The sequence below is a fragment of the Zootermopsis nevadensis genome, unplaced genomic scaffold, assembly GCF_977971745.1.
Source record: "Zootermopsis nevadensis isolate Lab colony 2312 unplaced genomic scaffold, Znev_1.0 Znev_ptg000011l, whole genome shotgun sequence".
In the NCBI taxonomy this organism is placed as follows: domain Eukaryota; kingdom Metazoa; phylum Arthropoda; class Insecta; order Blattodea; family Termopsidae; genus Zootermopsis; species Zootermopsis nevadensis.
The window spans coordinates 18439116-18460919 of NW_028259143.1; the positions used below are offsets into that span (position 1 = coordinate 18439116).

General features: G+C 41.1%; 2 protein-coding genes across 3 annotated transcripts in view; one reads left to right on the forward strand and one right to left on the reverse strand.

Moving 5' to 3' along the window:
* LOC110831562 (motile sperm domain-containing protein 2) overlaps positions 1 to 16098 on the reverse strand; it is a 367668-nt gene extending 351570 nt beyond the window's left edge. For both annotated transcript variants that reach the window (XM_087347503.1, XM_087347506.1), the window contains exon 1: positions 15998 to 16098. The gene's annotated coding sequence lies outside the window, so the exon portion shown is untranslated. The remainder of the gene's footprint in view (positions 1 to 15997) is intronic.
* Positions 16099 to 16243: 145 nt separating this feature from the next.
* Nlg2 (Neuroligin 2) overlaps positions 16244 to 21804 on the forward strand; it is a 127988-nt gene continuing 122427 nt past the window's right edge. Inside the window, exons 1-2 of the mRNA XM_022072495.2 lie at positions 16244 to 16844; positions 19339 to 19966. Of these exons, the coding sequence (XP_021928187.1) occupies positions 19504 to 19966 (463 nt within the window). The 5' untranslated portion in view covers positions 16244 to 16844; positions 19339 to 19503. The remainder of the gene's footprint in view (positions 16845 to 19338; positions 19967 to 21804) is intronic.

Consider the following 21804-nt stretch of genomic DNA (forward strand, 5'->3'; position numbering starts at 1 on the left):
AAGCTGGATGGGCCTCATCGCCGGTTTGGACACACAGGAAAATTCTCCTGCCCGCCGTCGAGCATCGAAACCCGATCGTCCAGCCCGTAGCCAGTCAGTAGAGAGACTAAGAAGGTATCTCGACCCGTATGAGTGAAAAGTTGGTTTTTCTGCACGTGTTGGTATCAGTCCGTTGCATTGGTGATGGGACCTTCCAAGTTACATCTTCCGGTGAAAAGCTACGAACGTCCGGGCGCAATTGCAAGCCTTTTACCATAGGACCCTATCACACGCTTTTCAATGGCAGGCTGTTCTCACACGCAATTTTCTGCGCCGACAGAATCTTTGTCATAAAAAAAAAGATTTCCTACGCAGTGTCAGGGATAACTTCTGCACTTGTTGAAGGACTGCTATATACTTGTGGAATTTGTGCATCTGATAAATAATCGATTAAAGAAATACATAAACAGAATCATTAGAAATGAGACCGTAAATATAATCAGTTCAAAATAAAGAAGATTCACAGATAAGAGTTCGGATAAACGATTTGGACAGGACGACACAGAACCTGAACATATTCAAAGCTACGAACGAACACGACGTCGAGACAGAACGTGAAAGAGAAGGAATGAGGCTGTTTATGAAGCTAAGAGAACATCTGTGTGGAGGGACGCTCCTTTGATTTTAGTCAGACCACGCACCTGTTTACAAAAGCACATGCTTCAAGAAGCCTCACACTGCTCGGTTCAACAAGCAGACGTTAACTTCTCTGTAATGTGGTTAACTCACTGTCTTGTTCGCAGGAAGCCCAGCTTTAGTTCCACACGAGACCCAAATAGTCCCCAGCGCCACGGTACCTTAACTTTTGTCCGAGTCCCTCCCCGTTCACCGTGAACGGCGTTGTCACAACACAGATGAGGAACGAGCAGTTTATAAACAGCGCGGATGTTTTAAACAAACTGTTTACAGTGCAGTAGAATTTACATGAAAAGCCTTCCACTCCTTGATTACAAGGCAACACCCGATCGATGGACGCATTACCATAGCTGGTCCAGTGAACACTAGGATTAACTGAAATTGCTTGCTGTGTCGTCCTCTGTTATTTTCATTAACCTACATACTTCGTTCGCAGAAAAGGAAAACACGAGCTGAAAAATATAAAACTCTAAAGCATGACGTTTGATTCTACTTACTATGACACTATAATAGCATCATAGATCTGGAATGTACCTAGTCTCCTGGCGTTACGTGTTTGTTGTAACTAATGTGCATGTAGAAAAATTGCTGTAAATTATCAAAACACATTTGAAACAATCTAAAAGTAATTGTCTGCGCCCCGCTCATAGAGCAACTTCAGCGTGGAACTGACTGCTAGAATCCAAATAGTGACGATTGCCTTAAAAACATTAATGTACCAGGTTCTTTCTTGACTGCTGACAGTCGGTCAGATGGCCAAGAATTTCCCCACCTCCTACGATGCCAGTTCCTACACGACCGCGGTCAGAACAGCTCAGCAATGAACCCTATCTCCAGCCTGTTCAACCAAATTCATTTCTCTTACTTTAATATAATATAAATATTTATCTTCGTATCTATGCTTAGGTTTCGCAAGTGTTCTCTTATAAGGTTACAGCTTCTGATTAAAGTATCATGTCACCCGTGATTCGTAAATATGCCAACATCTCCTTCATTTTATGGCCCTAACAACTTCAGGTGAACAGAACACGTCATTAAACGCTTACAATTTATTTTCTTTTGAAATTCGTGTTCGTTTCCGCCTTAATTACTCTCTTTTAGGTCCAAATGTTTTCCACAGTTTATGCTCTTACGCGAAAGTCACTGTGAGATATCGAGCATTTCAGAGCAATTTCCTACGAAATTAAACTGAGTACACACACAAAGCTGTAAGATTTTTCGTTTGCCTACGAACAGAAACCAGTGGAAATAATGTACTTGGACTTCATTTCCTTAGGTTAAGTAAATATTAGCCGGTTCCAAATTATACTAAAAATTCATTTTCACAGAATACTACAACTATAATCAAATGTTCTAATATATTTAAAAGAGAAAATAACTGGCCAATTCTGGTTTATCTTCATAATCGATTAATTAAAATATTTTTTCTTACATAAAAAAGATGCTGAACCTATCAGCTAATTTTATCGTAGACTGAAATATAAAGTCTAAAGAATTCTAATGACTGTGCCTTACATTGTGTACTGCTCTTTCTCTGGACTTTGTCCATTGCTCTGTATATTAAAAACGAAGCCAAAGTTTCGGGTGAAATTGCCCACATCGTTATATCCGGCAGAAGTGTCTAATCCCAGCCCTTCTCCCTTCAATGCGACCCAACAGAATGGGCAATGTCACCTGAAGACTGCAGAAGAGTCAGCTGCCGAAACGTAGTGGCTTCATTTTCAATAAATTGAAACAGCATAAACCAAAGTGCATTTGTCTCCATGTTTAGTTGAAAATTTAAGCACACATACGTCCAGTCTTTTAATTCGATAAACACGTGAAAGTTGCTTTCATCTGGGCATGGAAATTCGAAAGTGTTTGTGAGAGTGACACAGATTGCGTCAGTGACTAACATTTGCACCCAATCCGGCGGTGGGGTTTCTCGATATTTATAACCTACGCTGAATTCAGATTTTGAGTGCAACGTTACATTCAATCTATCTGTTAGTAATAAACAATTTATGACTTCGATTATTTAACAAATACTCATTAACTGCATTACGTAGCTTCGAGCTTGAAAATGATTTCAAATGAACAGTTGCTGGATTATTTAATGACAAATCTATTAGTTTTCTACCAGTTTTGAGATTGTATCCGCATATAAATAATAACTGTATATAATCATGAAATCTTCCATCCATGATGTATTAGGTTCAATCTTTGAAATCGGATTGACTCTTCTAAACACTCAAGTTACTATTCGCACAAACAAAACACAACGTAAATACGGAGAAACGCCTTCGATTCGGCGGGTTTTGCGTTTGTATCGATCTATCGATGAAAACAAAATTTAATTAACAACTTGTTGCGTCCTCTACTGGCATACCTGCGAGGTGGATCTCGGCTCCAAATTTCATTTATCAAATTCTCCGAATACCGATAGAGTTTCGTATCAGGACGGTGTCTGGATAAGATGGGAAGATGTTAGAAGCAAAGGCCGAGGATTCATGCATTATTAAAACCCACATTGGCCAACTACGCAGTTGCAAATCTAACAGGAAGGAGTCAGTGCCTTGAGACAAAGGTCCATCCCACTGCTGAAAGGTCACGAACAGAAAATGCCTTGCGATTTGCTCTAGGGCAGGCAATTCCGATGCATTTTAAGAAGGAAGTTCAAGACACCGAGGTGATAATAACTGTATATGGTAGGCCCATTATCATCCCTTAAAGTCCAAAACATCGTAACAACAAACGATCACGTTACCATGGCAAGTCTTACCACAACAGAAATAATCATAAACGTAATCACATAATGATAATTACTACCTGCCGTCCACCGCCAGTTTCCATCAGCTACAGCGCAAGAAAAGGAACCCAGCAACCCTGAGGATGAGAGCAGAGATTGTTCTCGAGTCGTTGGCAGAAGACACGCGGCTCGTAGCCCGAGACTCTTTCATCAACTTCATTTCAAACATCTGAGCAAAATTCCTAATGATTTTATTGTAGTCATTTTACTGATGTTTTAATGTTTGTCAGCTGACAACTTTCGACATAACAGGGACCCTGGTTATGGTCGGTTAGAGATAAAAAAAAATATTGTCATCATCGTGAACTTATCCGGCTTAGGACTTTAAGAGCCTGTTGAGTTATTGGTACAGGAGGTGCTTTTGATCTCTCCATCTTTGCCGTGGTCGGGCGAAGTCTCTTTCTATCCACCATGTTCATAATTCTAAATTGTCATAATACGGTACAATTTTGTTATTCATTGAAAAATATGATTGCGTCTGATATCTCTGCGTAGGATGATTCATAATTTACACAATCATTAATAAATTAATTATTTATGACTGCAGTTCAATACAGTTCGACTAGAAGAAAAAATACACATAACGCTTCTGTAGATACAGAACAGCCTACGCAGGTCACGTCATGTTATGACCTGATCGCGCTAGTTCGTCAGTTGTGTTCGAACAGTCGAAGTGAAACGAACACTAATAGATGGCACTGAAACGTTAATTATTAAATTAAGTACGTACACCGCAGATTGGTTATCAACCACAGAGAGTTTAGAAAATCAGCGATTGCTTCAATTTTTAATATGAAAATTTACATATTTAGCTTTAAGAAGCATTTACCTTTGTTTTTTAATTACTTTTTTTAGGTTTTTAGATAGTTTTACTTTTCTTTATTGTGGGAACAGTTGTGGGTAATAGACTACAGGCATTACATTCATCATTGTGTTCTTGATCTATAGTAGTCTAAAGGAGTAAAGTGTCCTAATAATTTATAAATATGCCACATGTCCTTATTCTTGTGAGTTTGCGTTCAAGGTGACAATGGATATGTGATGAGAATTCATGTATATTTATATCATTCTGATATAACAAATTCATCAAAACGTCGGTTTTACTGTAACTTATACATACAACGTAGTATTATTGTACGTCTGAAATGTGTATTAGATAATGGAGAGTGGATTAATAGCATCCCTCGTACCACCGCATGGCGCGTCCTCAGGTTGTGGATGAAGGAACAGCCTCCAGGAATTGTGGTTAGCTGCGAATATATTGAATAAGCAGTCGCGGACAGCGATCGAGGGGTGGTCGTCCAGCTTGGGGGTTGGGCGTGAGGCTAACAACCTCTCACAGTAAAAGAACAGCATTGTTACGAGAAACATAATCAGGCCTCGAAACCGGACGGACTCTTCGGCACGCCCAGGACAGGGTCCGGTAGAGGGCTTTGGTTAATTCGGTGATGAACCTTCGGGTTCGGTTAGCCATCTAGTTAGTTAGTTGGACTAATAGCATAATGAACCGACAGTTATCACAAAAATTTTAGTGTACTATAAATATTTGCATTTTACGTGTGTTAAGGAATGTGGTGGTTTCTACCTAAGCGTCCGGCCTTAGAATTTAACTAATAAATTTGCAATTCTGACTTCCATGGTAACAGTTGCCGTAGCAACCAATTGCATATGACGTAGGAATCACGAAGGATGATGTCAAGATTTGTTGCTGTGTTGAAAAAAAAAATGAATGTACGCGGATTAGCTCAGTCTTCAACCAGAAATTTCAGAGAAGTCTGAAACATTCATACACCAGCTGCAATTGGACCAGAAATCTCTACTTTATATTACGGTACATTTTAGTTGCTTTGCACCTGTTTGGGATACAACTCGTCATTTTCCATCCGTCGTTGTCCTTTTGACGAACGTACATCAACGTACGTTGCAAATTTGCCGAAAGAAGTTTTTGTGCATTCCCAACGAAAACTTAACAAAAGCGTCTGTGAGCTTCTACACGTCCATGTGTTACTTCTAAAGATTAGCCGATCTAATTTTATTAAATTTTGTAACAGAGGGCATTACTGACATCTGTCGACTCCTTTCAGTTTTTCTTAAAATTCGACAGTAGTAATGGATGCAAACCTGAAAAGCGATCCATCTTGATCTTCGAATATTTATTTCAAGAAATGTGTCAAACACTCAATTTATGTCAACGCGCATTTTACGAAATTCTAATTTGTTTTTCCAGGAATTTAATAGGAACGATGTTTATATTTCACAATGAAAATATTTTATCGTCCGCTTCGTCTATTTCACGTTTTATAATCACGTCATGAAACATTAGCAATGTAGAATAATAAATGCAGGGGCACTTAAGTTAAACAGAGAACGCTAAAGAATATTAAGCTCTCGGTACATTTTTAAGTCTTCATTTCTAAGAAGGAGGCATATTACACAAAGCGCACAATTCAATAAATGTGTAAAGGATTCTCCAAACATACTTTCATAAGAAACACAAATAAATCTATAAACGTTTCTGGTAAACAAATAACTGACACCGCTTATCAATTTTGAGTAATATCGTGATAGTGCCTTAGCGACAACGTAATTCAGTCTCTTAACTAAATTAAGTACGGTCAAATAGAAACAAATTCGAAGAAAAGGCCTGTTAAATTTAGCCCAAAAAATTAGATGTCAGGATAAAGATAATTTCATTCTGTATTAAAACTTTAAGTTTTGCAGAATACATTTCATACTCACAGTCTTTATATGACGTGAGTTTCACTATGCAGTCGCATAACCTGAATACTAACCGCGGCTTTCGCTACAATTCGTCTCATCTGTCTCGGCACAGTCTGTGGAAACCTTTCTTTTGCTTTGATTTTCGTCTGCATGAGATATCTTCTGTTTACCGGCAACTTGAGTTCTAGTAGTCGTGTAATGACTTCTTCCCTTCAGATCTGTCGTTCCTCAGTGCCTGCCAGTTTTGACCTCGCCCCATTTTCATGGGGTTAGGATACTCTCAAGATGGTCCATGATCTGGCTGGAGGTAGGCTTGCAGAATCCAGGTGGGCTTGAAGAATGTAGGAGCCACCAGCTTTAAAGAATTCATTTCTTATATTAACAGGACTCAATCAACATGGAACGCTGGGGCAAATACGCCACAGAGAACCATTTTGGCTGCAGAAGTGGCCATGTTTCCTTGCATAAACTACCAAATATATTAACCCACTTTCTTCAACAACTTGTACTGTGCTTCTCATTAAAAAAGAGCTCTCAGTTGTTCACCTGTTCTGTTCAAGAAATTCTGGAAGTATTTTCATGTCTTCCCAATTTTATATTGATTTTAATCCAGATGTTCAGTGCCGACATAATGTAGAACAGATTTTTATGTCGACGTTTCGGAGATGGGTTTTGGTATCATCTTCAAGGAGAAGTAATTCCCGAGTTGCCCCTGGGGATGCCTATAGTCTACACCCACCGCTTGGAAGCTGTGTGTTTCTTACTCGTTTGTTTTTACTGCGAAACCCGTCTCGTGCTTAATTATAAAGCCAAAGAGGAATAAAATGGGTAATTTATCTTCGAATTAAGTAACACTCCACTTCCGATAAATTAAACTAATGAAGCCCACAGGCAACTGACATGTCATTTAAACATAACTCTGCACTGGAAACTGTACAATGCAATGAGACTAGAGATTTGTTCCAAAATAGAATTTAAAATGAAGTTCTTAATAATCGTGTTATAGTTTCTTGCGACAGTTCTGTCGTCCACTTCTCTTTCATCTTCGTGTTCTTAAGAAGCTCTCTTCGAATTTACTTCTGTTGTCAGGTTTGTCAATCCTTCTCCTTCTAGTTCTTTCTCCATTCCTTTTAATCTGATCTGCCTTATCTCCTTGGTTCCCTCTGCTCTCATAACGGATTCTCCATTCCTTTTAATCTGTTTCTGACTAACTCACGCTTTTTGCTAAGTTTGGCTTTCCTCAAAATCATCACGTCCGCTGTTCTTATATCAATGAACCCAAAATACCTCAGTTGCTGGGAAGACAGTGTTATAATGGTAATCATCTATTTCTCACCTCTAAAGTACTTAAACTATTTTCTCACATAGCGTTCCATAAATACGTATAGATCACCCTATGACCAATTATAATAACGTATTGCAAATAAGATTTCATAAACGCGGCATTAGCTGAATTTTTGTAGCCTATTTGTACCAAACGTTCCGTAATTCCTCATGTAAGCGACGCACTTTTCTTTATTGACGACAGATTCTTGGATTTTACGAGATGTTACGGACCTGTAGCAGTCATTCGAGTTATCACGCGTTTATGCCACTCCATGGCCCAGTCTTTGCACTTTGTTTTCCTCATCACCTTGCAGAGGGAAGGCTGAGCGCCGAAACAGGAAACATCTTTCGCCAGCCAGTCCTCTGGAATGACGTCATTTGAATATTTGTATTTTTCCATTTTCAACTCTACAGAAACTAGTAACTTTTTTTGGGGCCATGCAGAACAGCACAACTCCTCATCAAAATGTCATCCAAAGGTACTCGAGTTGCATACACTGGACAGACGATCAGCCCGTAATGCGTTCTAGCCACGCACCCTGTGCAAAGAACGCATAAAAATGGATCATGACAGTTGTTAACAGGACGTAAGAGACAGCGGTTTTAGGGCCAGCGAGCTTTATAACCGTTGTCATGACAACGGTTATAATAATTTATGCATAACACACGCACACAGACATAAACCCTAGGCTCATCGTGTAAGACCGAACATCCTTTAGCAGCGGCTGCAAAGGCAACGAATTCACAGACAAAGCAAAGAAATAAAACGTTAATTTGTGAATTAAATATTTTATTTAACGTTGTAAATACTTGAGTAACAATACGCTATCTTTGTGAGCTATGCCTCTTATTATAACGAATTATGAGCAACGTTATATGAGCCGGATATAGTGACTGGACGACCGGGGATCGATCCCCGACCGGAGCAGAGGACGTTTCCTCTAGCCTCTGCGTCCAGACCGGCTCTGGGGCCCCCCCAGCCTCCTCTACGATGGGTACCGGGGTCCTTTCTCGGGGGTAAAGCCGGCCGGGGCGTGATGCCGACCACTCACTCCCATCTAGTGCCGAGGTCAAGGAAGAGAGGAGCTATACCTCCTCTCCCCCAAGCGCCTACATGGCGTATAGCGGGACAGACTTTACTTTACCTTATGAGGAATAATACTGTGAACTACAGAGGTGTTTTATCATAAGAGACTCATCCTATATGGAGAAGTCAGACCGGATACAAACATAACGCGGGTTTGCCAGCGTAAATTTGCCATCGCATCCCTTAATTTAGCTTCAAAGTATTTTACTTTATGAAACCCTTCAAATGTTCATTTACACAACGGAAGTGGAACACTGTGCCACATCAGACTCAAGGTCTTCGGGCGATAGACATGCGAAACGTCTGTAACCTGTTGCAAGACCCCAACGGCGTCAGGGACCACAAGACTGCTGACACATTCTTCCTCATCCTAGGGTCCATAACGGGGTGGCAGAATGCGTCAAACATGATCTTTGTTTCGTATTTGTGCGTACGATCTGCAGGTTCCACGGGCTACCAGCTTCGCCAGGTTGTTCAAAGGTGGAAAAAACCTACGTTTCGAGAACTTTCTCTATCAACGTCCGCGGGGTTCTGAAGTGCCTCTTGAGCGCCTGACGTGGCTGGTAGCCCGAGAGAACTTCGTCTTATTCGTTTCTTAATTCCACGATTTTATTTCGTGGTCGGAAGTTGTTGCTAGCAGCCGTCATCACACATTCATCAGCGTAAGGAGTCACGAGGGACTGCGCTGTGCAGAACAATTTGTCCCGGATGATATTCGGGTTTTCAAGGCGACTGGTTTGCCGCACACGTCTGCCTGCGTTTCGAAGTGCTAGTGGCGACGAGGCAGCAAGCACCTCTGAAACGTCGGTATATTTCCACGAGACTGCACAACGCAACATATCACAAGACAGTCATCTTCAGTAGTCTGTACTGACTACGGTCTAAAGGTTGCGGCAAAGATCATGACAATTATTCTGGATCGGCACGCTCATTATCCTACAAAATGGATCCCACGTGACATTAAATTTGTCACACAAAGGACAAAACCAGAGATAAAGTGAAAGTCAAAACGACGGATTGTCACCACTTATCAAGTTTTAATGTGTAAAATTCTTCCGAGTTCATTCCTCTTAGAACAAGCTGAATTACCGACGGTATGAGAACGTTATATAATTCGAATCGAATTTTGAGCTGACCAATATCTGACAAGCCAGCGGAGTTTCAAAATTCATATTTGAGAAAACAAGTGGAGGGTTTAACGTGATTATCTAACCAAGCGTCTGGACCCATTTGAATCACCATTTCTTCAATTTCCGTTGAATGAGGTGCACTAGCATCGGCGGTAAGTTGAATTATCATAGTCGCAAGGCTCGGTATCTAAATTACTTTTACATTACAAAATTCGTCTGAGAAAAAACTCTACCGGTGCAGATAATTTAATTGTGTTAAATAATCTGAAGCTTCATCGCTCAATTATTAATGTTATTCAAGTGTGTGAACACAACTTTAATACATAAGATTAGTACTAAATCTGTATATCATCTTCAAGAGGTGATCTGATTTGTTAACTTCAACAAACTTAACTTACTTAAGTCTGCACTAATATAGACGGTCCGATAACAAATATTGTCCCACAAATATGTCAGATACTTCAGATGGAACGGCCTGAGATACGGACCCGTCGGAAGATGTTTGAATCAGTTTGACAACAATTATGAATGGGAAATCATTCGCTTTCTCATTAGCCCCCGTGCCACTAAGCAACTTCTTCTCTTAACTGAGCTGCGTGTTGCTGACAGGTGATGAAAGGGGCGCTTCTCTGCGATTCGCTGCGGAGACATAAATTCCAGTTTGTATTTGCACTTTGCTGGATCGTGTAAAGAAAAGCGGGAAACTTTTCACGTCCCTGGAAGAGGGGAGCGTAGTAAGAAGTTGCCCCGTCACCAAATTTGGATGCGCTTGGAGGAGGTGACGTGTAGAAGCAGCACCGGTCAGTGTTCAAAATACCGACGCTGAAGAGCGCATTGCAGGAGAGGAAATTGTGCTTTTCAGCTTCTCTGCCTCATCCACTGGGCTCTTTTCCGGCTTTAAACCTCCCTCCAGCAGCGCGCGACTTATTTATAGCCAGGATCGGCTTCCGCAATTTCTTCTGTGGCGAGAGGGAAGTTTCTCAGTTAGCAGAAACTGGATTCTTCTCTTCCACAATACGAAGACCTAAGGAGTGGAAGCAATACGCTAATTGGCTTCCAGAAATTAATTAGATGTTCTCTGATGGGAAGCCGCTCATGATTCATTATCTTCGTACCCTGAATAATTAACGGTTCAGTCTTGAAATAAAGGCAGTAACAAAGACTCAATTTCACATTGTGCGCACTGTGTGAAATTGAGTATAACAGGAAATGAATCAAATTGGGATTTTAAGTTTTGTATTGGCGATAATGAGGACGATTTCTGTGGTTCTTGAAGTTGTGAAAAACTAGCACAAATTACCAACAGCACGAAAAATAAAAATATCACCGACACAAAATAGTAGTTGAGACAAATCCCAGGCATGCAATGAAGAATGGTTTCCATAAACTTTGACTGAGAGTTGATAATTTAGCCTCTTTTGTGCAGCAGTTGGCAATATTTGTTAATCGAGATTGTTTACGCACGTGACGACGAGATGCAGAAGGTTTGGTCCAGAGAGTCTTTGGAGTTATGCTTCCGTGTGGTTTGATTACGCGTCTCATTGAAGTAATGCTCTGATCACGATGAAGATGTTTGTGTCAAACTTTACAGATGCAAAAATATGGGCACTATAGAAGCAAATTCTAAATGAAATACATGAAAAACAGAGATAAAGTTCCGATTCTCTTGTGGTTAGTGAAGACCGTGGACGGTGAGACTGAAGATCTTGCTGCCCGTTAAGAGACATACATTAATGGACATGATCAGACGAAGAGAGGAAATTACAGGTAAATTGAAGACGAGAAAATAAACTAACTATGCCTAGAACATCTTCAGCCCTGAGAGAATATCAAGGCAAGCATGTGCCGTGTATATAGACCAAAATAAATAAAAGATATGAGGCTGAAGCTCTTTAAAATCTAGCAACGATGTATTACGTAAAGTTTAAGACATTCCCAAAAACCCGCAATTTGTTGCACTGAGTCATATTAAGGGAGAAATGCAGATCAAGAGAACTTAAGAACGAGGTGTTGAGAAAAATGTCGCTACCTATGATGGACGAAGTGACGAAGGCTGGGGAAAACCTCTTAATAAAGTAACAGTGACCAATGTTCGTCACAGAATGTAATTATGATAATTAAACCAGCGTGGAGTAGATGGGCGAGACATGAGAGAAGTTTGAAACCCCGAAGTGACGAGACGACACGGAAGAACGACTTAAAATGGACTCATCTGGCTCAGGACGGGGATTAGAGACAGGCGTTTATGAACACACGGATTCTATGAAGAGCTAGCAATATCTTGACTACCTGAATGAACGTCAGCTTCTCAAAAGGACTCTGCTCAATGGATGTAGTATCAATTCCCTGTTGAATAAGTTGTACCTGAATTTCCGATTTGCGTCAGTGTATAAAATCCTATTTTTGAGAAGTTCCTTCCGACATTTGCAAGTTCTGGGTGCATTACAATGTTAATTTAATTGGAATGCCGTTCACTGTGAATTTTGTCTTTCAACGTCGATGTGTTAACATATCGTTACTGACCACACGCATGAGAAGTTTACTGCCAACATAGAATTGCCTCTTATTTGATGACAAATTTAAATTACGGAATGTTTAGACGTGAATTATTATATAACATAGTCGAATATGTTAAAACATAAACATTTACCGGGAAATGGAGAGTTATTATTCTTTGTGCATTAAAAAATAAGATGTGACAGTGGAAATGGTAATCATTACGAGAATTAATTATAACAAACACCGCGGTTGAGCATGACAGCTGTTTCATGCGTCAAATTGAACAACGTTTCGTCATTTCAATTACTTTAGAGTACGTATGGGCCGCCTGACTAATGTTGCAGTAACAGACGAATGTCGAGCAAAGTTCACGTCCGTCTTACCCGACGCCCGGCGTCCAAGCAGAGCCAAAGTCGATGTTACAGTCGAATCGCGAAACCCAGTACGACGTGCGCTCGGCGTTTGAATTCGCGTGTTTTAGCAGGTCATATGTTATGCTGTGGGAACGCACAAAAGCAATCTCGAAGTCTAAGGTGAAGACGGCAAATACGAATTTGAACAGAGTGCGTTGTACTGACGGCACCCCCCCCCCCTTGCTTGCTACACTCCGAGACTTGCAAATGTTTCCGACCAAAATCGCTAAAAAAAAATTTTTACCTGGGACGAGCTGTTTCGACCTTAAACTCTTCGCATGGCGAGCAGTAAACATTACGAGGCGTCGCGTTGACACGACGGCTTGTCAGTCGATTTCCCGGTTTTGTTAACTTCGTGTTTCCTGTAGTACGTCTGTCACATTCACGGCGTCTTCCCTCGTATTCCGGAGAAACATTTCCCTACTTTGGAAATCCATCACACGTCAACATGACAACATCACCGCCGTAAAATTGTATTACTGATAAGGTCAGGACTGACGGCCACGCCCCGGGTGAAAGATTCTAACACTTCATATTGAAAACACGTGACTTTCAACCACTCCATCTTTGCATTTTTCTCCATTTTGCCGAAAGATAAATTGCAGTATTTAATTGGCATTTAGTCCGATACAAAACATAATAAATTCAAGGTCCTCTAATTGAAATTACGAGATTCTCTAAACAATCAGGAAGCCACGTCAAACACACAACAATTTCCTACGCCTTTTCCCCTAACTTGAATGCCGAGGAACACCGCAAACAAAATCCGAGGTAGCACGCACAGCGAAACCCGTGATTAGTCGCCACGCTAATTACGCCGCCCGGAAACACAATTCCGGGGATGGAATTCGCCTCGTTATACATCACTTTAGTGAGATTCTGCGGAATGTCCTGCAGAGGGGAAATGTTGTCTAAAACACAGCGTTCCTTTATTTTAGATGCAGTGAGACATATTTAGTACGAAATACGAGGTGCATGATGCTGTGTCCTTAATGAGTGGAATAATTAAGTTCCTTGTACTGCGAAACTTTGGTGTGAGTTTGCCTGTTAACTGGAGTGCGGCATCCGTTGTCTTGTCAAGTATCGCGTGGATGAACGAATCAAAACGCGTGATGAATCGGACACGAAACGACCTTCGGAGACACGAGAAATTTATACATCGTTTGGCGTAGAACCGGAAAGAAAGAACACTTTCATGAGGGTAGTATGAAGATGGATCTTAAACGGACGGGGTGGGACGGTTTCATAAAGACTGGGAATTTCTTGAAAAAAAAATAGATTCTGAAGCATTCTAGTCTAAGAGCTCGTCAGTGAGAAAGCGGTTTTGAATGTCCGCGTTCTATTAAGTTGAAGTTAAGTCGGTAAGTCGGGATTTTGGAAACAGCCTGTCTTCAATTTAGCCTGACTCTTCGGACATGTTTGTTTATATTTATTTCCTTCTACTTCGCAGCGAATCCAGAACTTCTATTTGTAATTGCGTGTAAACAAATGAACGTCGCTGGGAGCTGGAACTCCAACGTATTATTCGCCCCAGTGGCGACTGACAGGGCGACACAGCATCCGACACCCATCTCACGCATGCCTGGATGACAAATTACCGAAGAGTACTTGATATTCCGAACAGCTCACGTTTCTGCGAAGTAGAGCTCATATTGCGAGAGCAAGCCACTGGGTGGGAACATGAAGACCTTGGAAACACAGTTTCTGTGTTCTCCTTCGCAGCTTTCGTACACCAGGTGTGCCAAGTATTCCGCATTAAAATAAGAAAAGATCTATATATTCACTGTGTGCAGCGCAACCATAAAATTGTTTTACGTATTCAATTTATTCACGAGTACAATTTCAAACCAAAATATGCCTGTTATATAAAACGTCTTATATCCATTTCTTTTAATTAAGAGTCTGACTGATTTTGTGCTCATTGCATATATTAAGATTATCATATATTCTCATAAAACTAAGTTTTATTAAAGCGTGAGGCATTAATTTGTGGTTATTCGTGCGACTTTCTATAATAATTACTGGTTTGCGTTTGTGACAGCGTCATTGAAATCGTGATGATGTTCCATCTGGTTCTTCCGAAAATTTTAAAACTGTATTATCCTTTCAAGGACTCGCATTAGTCTACTGAAGACGCAATAAACTGAACCAACGTCAAATGCGTCTTACATTAATGCACTGTTTTCTTAATGGACTCGTGTTAGTACTAGCCATTACGGGGATTACGACAGGCTAATGAGCGTTTGCTCCACTCAGCAGTTACAGACATTAAATTCCGTATGCGATATAACACAACTGTTTAATTAAAGGCTGTAAATTGGGCTTGAATAGTATCCCGCTAGCAACACTTAATCCTTAATGTCTAGTTCCCTGGTAGAAACATCACAGCGTAACAATGGCCGCTACTCTGACCCAAATGAATCCTCTCGTTCCTTTGATATTAATTTGATATTGTTAACATCGTCACTTCACGTCGGGTTTTTCGAAAGCCATTTTATATAAAAACACGCCCTTCTATAAAAGCAACATTAAAATAGCTGTTCAATGCAAAAAGGAGTTTTGGTTAAGGCGCGTTCTCACGAATCAAGTTTAATTGACCGATTATAGTTGATGAACAAAAGTTGAATGAAATCTGTAGTGAGAATCTTTGTTTCGATAGAGTTGACCCAGTCAAACTTTATCGTTCAAGTGATGAGTCATCCGCCATTTGCTTTCAAGTTGAATCCTGTCTTGAAACGTGTGAACTTCAGTTGATTGTCAAGTTCGCTTTCAACTGGTCACGCCACTCGTGCATGTGTTTTGTTTTTAGTTAGAAAAATGAGCCTCAAGTGGTCTGAAAGTGTGATGCTAAAATTGTTTAGAACTTTATCATAAGCAAGATTGTCTTTGGAATCACCGACTGGATAAATATAAAAATAAAGATGCAAGAGAAAATGCTTTGGGTTCTATTGTCAAAGAAATGGAAATTGCTGGTCTGAAGACGATTAGATCGATGTATAAAAAAGAACATTCATTGGTTTGCAAATAAAAAAAAGTGGAATGGGAACAGAGGAGGTATACGTGCCCAAAAACGACGTTTCTTACGATTTTTGCTCATGTTAAATAAAATTGTTTTTAGTTCGTCTTTTAACAAAACAGTTACTATCCGTACAACTTCACGCACAGCTGCTTTCGACGCCATTTTTAATTGAAAAAACTGTTGATCAGTTTGTATTGAAATGTGTGAACAAAAACTGATTCAAGTCATATTCAACTTTCGTTGATCAACTATAATCGGTCAATTAAACTTGATTCGTGAGAACGCGCCTTTAAGCTTCCATCATCTGAAACTGTTTAGAATGCGTTCGTTCGTACTTACCTTGCAAACTTGCGGTTGTGGCCGAAGTACAGCGCACGTCTCACGTCCCTTGCTTCATGATTAAGTAATTTAAGACTGCGAATTCCTTGAGCCAACTGCAAACTGCCGAACGCTTGAGAATCGAGCAGCAATGGGAAGAACAGTATAGTCGGCTGCCACGAGGCGCGCTTCGTACAAGATGGATGTATTCCGCAAGTCAGTTCCGCCAATTCAGGCTCTAAAATGGAATTGCATTGCAACACACACACACACACACACACAGAAGAGTCTTTATTGTGCTCGGGACACCTGTTCATCGATTGAAGCACTCAGAGGTTCTGAAACACGAGAACCCTTGTCAGGTGCCACTTGTAATATTAACAGGACGTTGTCACAGCGTCCCATTTTATTAGTATTAGATGCAATTCTAGTTCTAGAAGGTTCTAGTGAATCATGTGTGTAGTGCAGTGCAGTGTAGACTACTAGCAGGCGTGTGAAAAGTTCAGACAAAACGGAAATCGACACATTATGGCGGATTTCGAAACAAAACACGGGATACTTCGTTCATTTGTGAGTACTGGATACGAGGCACTGAGCCTCAACATTCCGGGGGGTAGGGGGGGGTGCGGCAGAAGCTACAAGGGGACAGACGGACGTCTGTTGTTGTCTGTAGGGAGCACGGATTCAGTCATAAAGAAGATCTGGTGGAAGAAAGTGCGAATGAGACCAACAAGGTCACAATGGGATGAAGCCGATTTCTTACAGGTCAAATGGAACTTCGCACCAGGAAAATACAAGCGGGCGGCCCACATCGCTCGTGTGAAAATCCCGTAATACAGCGCAGTCCGGAATTTTTCCCACGTTAGCGGTAAGGTCGGAGCAGATTTGTTTGAATATCCAATTCTTTATTCTTCATTTTGTGCCTTATGTTACAGTTTTGTTGTTTGTGTTCAGTTTGTAACCGTCTGTAATACTGCATTTGTGTTTACATTTTATGGAACGGTGTGGGCGTCGTTTATCATTTGTAAATGTTCGTTTAATAAGTTCAGTTTTATTAGGTGTGTTACTAAAATATTGAGGTTACTTTGTCGAAGATTTCAAGCGAGTAATAAATCTTTCTCTGGGTTATCTAATAAGGGAAACATAACTAATTTCCGAAAAGTTGTTTAACACCCAACAATGCCAGAGACAAAGTTTACAACGACACGAAACGAGAGGCGACATTTTTGTTTTGTAGGCTCACATGACAGCAGACTATGGCCCGCATCGTAGAACAACTCCGGGAAATAAATCTTGTAATCTCTTCACTAAAGTAATTTTGACATGTCGATGAAGTTTAAGATTGTTTGAACTCTGCCACAATTGCGAACGATTAGCCACATTTATATTAACTTACTTTACTGTCAGACCAGTTTACTGAGAGAGCTTCTGCGGCTTTCTTTAAGTCATTTAAGTGTTCGCCCAATGAATTAACGTCAGCACCTGACTCAGTATAATTCTTATCTTACTGGGTTCTCTACTTCCGACATTTTGTATTCTAAGGTCAATTTTAAGAGTTCATCTGAGTCTTCGAAGGAACCAGGATAACGGCTTTGGCAACAGTGAAAGTGAGCATTTATTAATAACGGGAGCATTATTGCAGCTGCGCGATCAAAATAGCTTGACCAGCCTGCAGCCATTAATCTTTCTGTACACAATGTTTCTTGATTGCATTCAAGCATTGTGGTTTCGTCATAAAATCAATTCAAAAATGTCGCAATAAGGTATGGCATAAATTTACAGTCAATGTTTGAACGAAACTTTGGCGAACTCCCCGCTGTACTTGCAAGGAAGCAGCCTGTGTCGATTGTTGGCAAACTCTGTAGCTTTGGCCAACACGCTTCACAATCGCCTTAACATCAATTACCTACTAATATTAAGCAAACAAATATGAATACACGGTTTACATGTTTCGAAAGAAGAAAAATGTGAAGTGCGTTATTTTTTATTTAACTTGTGAACTTCGGTATTAAAATGGGTAGGGTTATTTCTTCCCTCTAAATTTCTTAGAATTTCTCAATAAAACCATGACTTATTCAAAGGTAAAAAACTGTAATCTGGCATAACGTGGGTAAACAATGTCGCAAAATATAAAGTGCTCCATCCAACTCGTTAGTCGAGTTTTCCAGAGGAGGGGCGTGGCCTGCGAGATTCTGACATGCGCAGTTCACTTTTGTCGCTTCAAATTAACTTGTTCAAGGAGGCAGTTAGATCCACCAGGAAAGCAAACGCTTTGACAAAACCATTATTGATGAAGTGGTCCTGATTTAAGTAATTGAATGAATTAAATTAAGAGTTTCAGGTGTAACATGTGGAAAATTTATGGTGGATTATGCATAGTTCATAAGCATCCAAATTCACACAAATCTATTTAGCACTTAAATTTTAACTAAGGCATGTGCTCCATATGTGTCAGCCCCTTCGACTTTTTCGAGACCAAATATTTGGTCGTAAAGAGTTAATTCCTTCAACAGTGCCCGTCGCTGATTGAACGCAAATCACTTTTTATTACGTTGAATTGGGCACCAAATGCACGCAGTGTCCTAGCTAGTTGGGCCGTACGTTTCATCAATGGCCAATGAATATGCTTCAAATTTCTTAAATTCTGAAGCCCTGTTTCATGAGCTCTCTTGTAATTTACCAACACGCTACTTCACTGTTGGACTGAAAAGACTAAAGGTGTGTGTGACATTTCTTTTGTGTCACCCTGTCCTTAACTTTGCCTTTTCCCGTCAGAGTGCTCCCCGGTCTTCTCTGGCTTTGCAGTTTTTTACGGGAACCGGTGGAACAAAGTTATTTCGGGTGGGTTTTTTCTGGTTTTTAAAGGGGCAGGGAAGCGACACGGGTTCCTGGGGAGGGGGCTTTGTTTATATCTATAATAATTATACCTATTATGTAATTCTGATAACAAATATAGTGGGCCAATGTTTTTCAAGTTGGTAGAAGTGCGTGGTTGGACGTTGCGTTTCCTTTGTTTCAAATGGAAAGAAATCCATCATTTATTTTTCCGAACGTCACTTGTCTACCACACAAAAATTAATTAAACTTTAGTAGCTTTAAACAATGAGGCAATTACAGAATAAAATAATTTGTTTTCATATTTCATTGCATCAATGTTAAATGCGTTACTTGAATACCTGCTTCGAATTTTGTCCCCTTAAGATTTACGTATAATAGCCTGTTCTCTCTCGCAGATGACGTTTCAGGTCTGTTTCTGTCATCGTAAAGATCTACGGGCGAAGGGTGCGCAGTGCGCACATTTGGAGCCTACTTACACAAGAACACGTTGTTTCAGCGTAATCGTGCCCGCTCTTTGCTTGCAGGATGCAGCGCCCCTTGGGCACGCGTGATGTCTGACCGCTCCAGTGGCTTCCGTTATGGAGACGTCTCGGTTGTGTTCGGCCGCCAGGGGCTAGACGCGGGCTTCTCCAGGTGGTGAAGGCGTCACAATGGAGGGGCGACGTCATCCTGGGTGACGACGACTAGCCATGCTGCTGCATCTCTGTGTGGCAAATCAGTCACGTGATGGCGTCCTCCCGCTCGCCGTCCTCGTGCTTCCGTCGTTCCTCTTGTTCAGCGTCGTAGAGGCGCAGTTGCTCGTCCAGAAGTACAGCACTCGCGTCGTAAGGACCAAGTACGGGCCTCTCCGCGGCGTCATTCTTCAGCACAACCACCAGCCGGTCGAGGCCTTCCTCGGCGTCCCTTACGCGAGCCCTCCGGTCGGATCGCTGCGCTACATGCCCCCTGTGACGCCCTCCATGTGGCAGAACCCGCGACTTGCAGACTCCTTCTCGCCGGTGTGCCCCCAGCGACCACCTGACATCGGCAACCGCACAGAGGCGCTCCTGGAGCTGCCTCGCGGCAGAGTCCTCTTCCTGGAGAAGCTGCTGCCGCTCCTCGTGAACCAGAGCGAGGACTGCCTCTACCTCAACATTTACGTTCCTCGCGGAGGTGAGTACCATTGTCCTCTTTCATTGCTCTCATCGGACCTGAATTACTACTAGCCCGCCGTACTTTTGATGTGTCGGCGTAATATCTTGAGACAGAGGAGTTTATTTTTTGAAGGCTATTTAAAATCTCCTGGTTCATGAACGTGGAATTGTTATTTGAACGCTGAAGAGGGGAGGATGTGCCATGCCCTAACATGTCAGGAGTGTCTGTGGAAGAACACGAAGAACCTGTTTCGATGTGGCCGGTCGCCGTCTGGCGATTGGAATCCGCGACGCGATAATTACGAAGGTGGAACGTCCCTTTACGGTGATTATGAAATGCGCGATGTAATTACGGTATTGCAGTTCGCGTATTAAAATCTATTTTATTGGAAGTTCGGAATTCAATTCTATGGGACCCAACCGAGTAGGTGCCCGTCTCCTGCTTTTAAACCCGAGGACGGAAGCAGATCCAACTTCCGAAACGTAGCGTTCTTTTTTTTAAAAAAAAACAGGCGATGGGCATATTCGGTGAATTTATTCATCCCGATCGCAGTTTGTTTTTGTTGTTCTTTCTTCGGTCACCGCGTTTTAGCAGCGCCACTAACAAAGGACTGCAGATTACAACAATTTGTTCGTTCGGCACTTGTTTAATAGACGTAACACATTAAGATTACGCGATCTGTATTGTTTAAAACTAAATTTGTGTGTAAAATGTAGCTTACGCAATAACTTATAAATAATTAAGAATTTGCAGAGAACGCGTGCGTTTATTCCGGTAGGGATTAAAATTTCTCAATCAACTGCTTCTGTTTAATTATTAGATATATATATTTCATACCTTGTCTGACGCAACATAATCTTGAGGGGAAAATTATACTTTCTCTGGTTTTAGTTGGACACGCGATTTCAAATTGCATCTGCTTCGGGGAGATTAATTTAGTAATTTATTGATTACGATCGATTGAAACGTGAATTTTTTAAAATTTGTTTTCGTTGCCTTCGGCTGTTAGCACGGGGCTACAGCTCCGCACCTCAAGCAAATAAAAATTAACGCGAATACAATTCAAATTATCCCCAAGACTTCGTAAAAGGTTTTAGTAAGATGAAATCTGTACCACAAACGAGATCACGCACTTCCCCGCGTCTTGCGAAAGTAAATAATTTGCGCGCTGCAGAATGCTGTATCAGGATTGAAGTTTGTTATTACTCGCTTACAACTGCCACACGCTTTCACGATTGGAGATCCGAAATTGCACGACAGCCGGTGACTCAGTTGTGCTTTATAGTTTGGTGCAGGGCTGTCCAATTTGGTCCGTGCTCTGTCGAATAACGCTGGACCACAGATTGGTCACTTCCGGGATTTGATTACAAAGAGTTGCTGGAGAAAACTGCTTAATTATGAGTTTGATGATTTGTAATATTTAAGAAGTATCAAAGCATTTCCGGTAAGCGGAAGAGAGGAGATTTTTTTTAAAAAAATATTTTATTTGAAATGTGAGACGCAGATGAGATAATATTAAAATGGATATTATAGAAGTAATCTGGCTCAGAATGCGCGCACAAAAATGTAAATTTGGTTTGTCCATGAAGCTGGGAGATTGCGTGACAGTCCGCGAGACTTTGTGTTCCTCAAAAGGAGTAGAATTTTCAGTTTCGTTTTCTTCTTGTGTGCGTGGTCTTTTGCTGATCAGAGTTGTCGGCCGAGCGGTCGACAGTGGAAGGTTCCAGATCTCATTGGTTTCTCGTGATTTTCCTCAGTTCACCCAAGAAAAAGCCACTCCCGTTTCCTTACCGTTCGACGCTGCGTAGTCACTACAGTTGAAAAGTCGTCATTAAATGACCGAAGAGTCAGCCGGA